Genomic DNA, 2,486 nt, shown 5'->3' on the forward strand with positions numbered 1-2,486 from the left:
TATATATTATATATATATACATATATACATATACATACATGCATACATACATATATATATTTACACACACACACACACACACACCACACACAAACACACCTTACATAGACATCCTTTCGCTATATAAACTCCTACAAACATCCTTCACACACGCCTCCCTTTTGCAGACCCTGGGCCAAACCCGGCGAGCCCCAGCTGATGGATGACCCGAGGATCGTCAGCATTGCAGAGAAGTACAAGAAGTCCCCGGCTCAAGTTCTCATTCGCTATCAGGTTGTGCACGTTTGACTATGTTGCAATGGTGATCGTGATGATTGTGGTGATGATAGGGTGATGGTAGGCTGTTCATGATATAGATGATATGGATAGCTGACTTGATGATGATGTGGATGATAATAATAGTGATAATGATTAATTATTATGATAATGACTATAATGGTGATAATAATTGATGATTATGATAATGATTATAATGATAATGATAATAATAGCACTGGTAGTAATAGTACTGATAATAATGATAACAATAATTATTATAATGATGATAATTTTATTGATAACGAAAATGCAATTATGATAGTAATATTGACAACGAAAATGTAATTAGGATAAAAATGGCATTAGTAATATTGATAATGATAAAGATGATGATATTAGTAATGGTAATAATATTGATAATAATAATGTTAATAATAACAATAATGATAATGATGGCAATAACATAGGAATAAAAATAACAAAAGATAGTGGAACGAGTGATGAAATGCGGTGCGAAATAAGGGTCGGATTAATTCAAATCTGCGAAGTTCTGGCATTTGATTATGAAATATTTGCTTTGGATTCTAGTAAAATCCGTGACAAAGAACTGGGTTTGAAAACTGTGAATTTACAGAGACAGTTTAAAAAAGGGATTCTCTGCGCTTAAAAAACGGATTATTCTTATAAGAATGTAAAATACTTGAATTTGAATATTGACATATTCTTAAGAGAATAAAAAATATCAGAATGCGTCATTACCTGATAAAAAATCTGAACGCCATAAAAAAAAACTAAACGCCATAAAAACAGAATCTAAACCACACACACACAAAAAAAAGCTAAACGCCATCAAAAACAAACCAAACACCATAAAAACAAAGTCCAGACGCCATCAAAACCGAAGTTGAAGAAACTGGCTTCGATGTTGTTGTCATAATGTTAACCGTCCGATTTCCATTTCAGATTCAGCGCCAAGTGATTGTTATTCCCAAGTCAGTCACCAAAGCACGCATTGAGACAAACTTCCAGGTAACGATTGTTCAAACTTCCAGACCTATTTCTTCCTTGAAGTACACTCGTCTATTTAGATATCTATTCAAACGTATGAGGTTGAATATGATTGATATATATTGAGTCTTCCTTTACAGGTGTTCGACTTTACATTGTCTGAGGAAGATGTAAAGGTTATTGACAGCTTTGATTGCAATGGTCGTCTGCTTCACTTGGATTGGTAAGGCAGATTTTGTTTATGTTTGATTAAGTTTTTGCAATATAGTGTAAGTCAGGATAAGTTAGCATAGTTAGATGTTATTATATCTTGCGAGGGAGTTGAAAATACTTCTGGGAAATCTTTTGAAATTATGACTGGACTACTTTTTTTTAATGAACGTGTGAAATATTAACTTTTTTTTTCTTTTTTTTATGAGGCATTTAAAATTTCTCAAATTCTTGGTAACACTTACTGATTCGTCTTCTTTTACAGGGTCAAGGACCATCAGTATTGGCCATTCAACATTGAGTTCTAACTCTTTTGAAATATAGTTAGAAAAAAAAAGACAAAACCTCAATAGCAATGTTGAACAGACTTGGAAATATGGAAACTATTAAAAGGCAATAACCAGTGAATTGTTATTTAATTCCCCCGCTATAGTTGCACCCATGAAGGTATTATTGTTATTGTCAACATCAACATCACAATTATCAATAATAGTAGTAATATTGTTATCGCATTATCAATGTTTTTATCAATATTATTATTATTATCATTATTTTTATTGTTATCGGTATTATCATTATAGTTATTACAATTATCCTTAATCTTGTTATTGTTATTATCATCATCATAATGCTGATTATTACTACCGCTGTTCATATCATCATCCCTTTTTAATTCATGTGAAATTACACATTGGATATATATTCTTTAGAAGCCTTGTTCATATACACATATCGAGAGAGAGAGAGAGAGAGAGAGAAAGGGGGAGAGAGATAGAGAGAAAGAGTGAAAGGGGAGAGAGAGAGAGAGAGAGAGAGAGAGAGAGAGAGAGAGAGAGAGAGAGAGAGAGAGAGAGAGAGAGAGAGAGAGAGAGAGAGAGAGAGAGAAAGGGGGAGAGAGAGAGAGAGAAAGAGTGAAAGGGGAGAGAGAGAGAGAGAGAGAAAGAGAGCGAAAGAGAGAGAGACAGAGACAGAGAGTGAGAGCAAGAGCAAGAAAGAGAACCCATGAACAG

The 2,486-nt window shown here is 33.5% G+C and overlaps 1 protein-coding gene across 1 annotated transcript in view; it reads left to right on the forward strand.

The window, feature by feature from the left end:
* LOC122262777 (aldo-keto reductase 1B) overlaps positions 1-1,884 on the forward strand; it is a 9,258-nt gene extending 7,374 nt beyond the window's left edge. Inside the window, exons 6-9 of the mRNA XM_043030918.2 lie at positions 168-273; positions 1,222-1,287; positions 1,407-1,489; positions 1,742-1,884. Coding sequence (XP_042886852.1) covers positions 168-273; positions 1,222-1,287; positions 1,407-1,489; positions 1,742-1,784 — 298 coding nt within the window. The 3' untranslated portion in view covers positions 1,785-1,884. The remainder of the gene's footprint in view (positions 1-167; positions 274-1,221; positions 1,288-1,406; positions 1,490-1,741) is intronic.
* Positions 1,885-2,486: the final 602 nt, after the last annotated feature.

The sequence above is a fragment of the Penaeus japonicus genome, unplaced genomic scaffold, assembly GCF_977035675.1.
Source record: "Penaeus japonicus unplaced genomic scaffold, GWHDUDI00000001_assembly GWHDUDI00000005, whole genome shotgun sequence".
NCBI classification, from domain to species: Eukaryota; Metazoa; Arthropoda; class Malacostraca; order Decapoda; family Penaeidae; genus Penaeus; species Penaeus japonicus.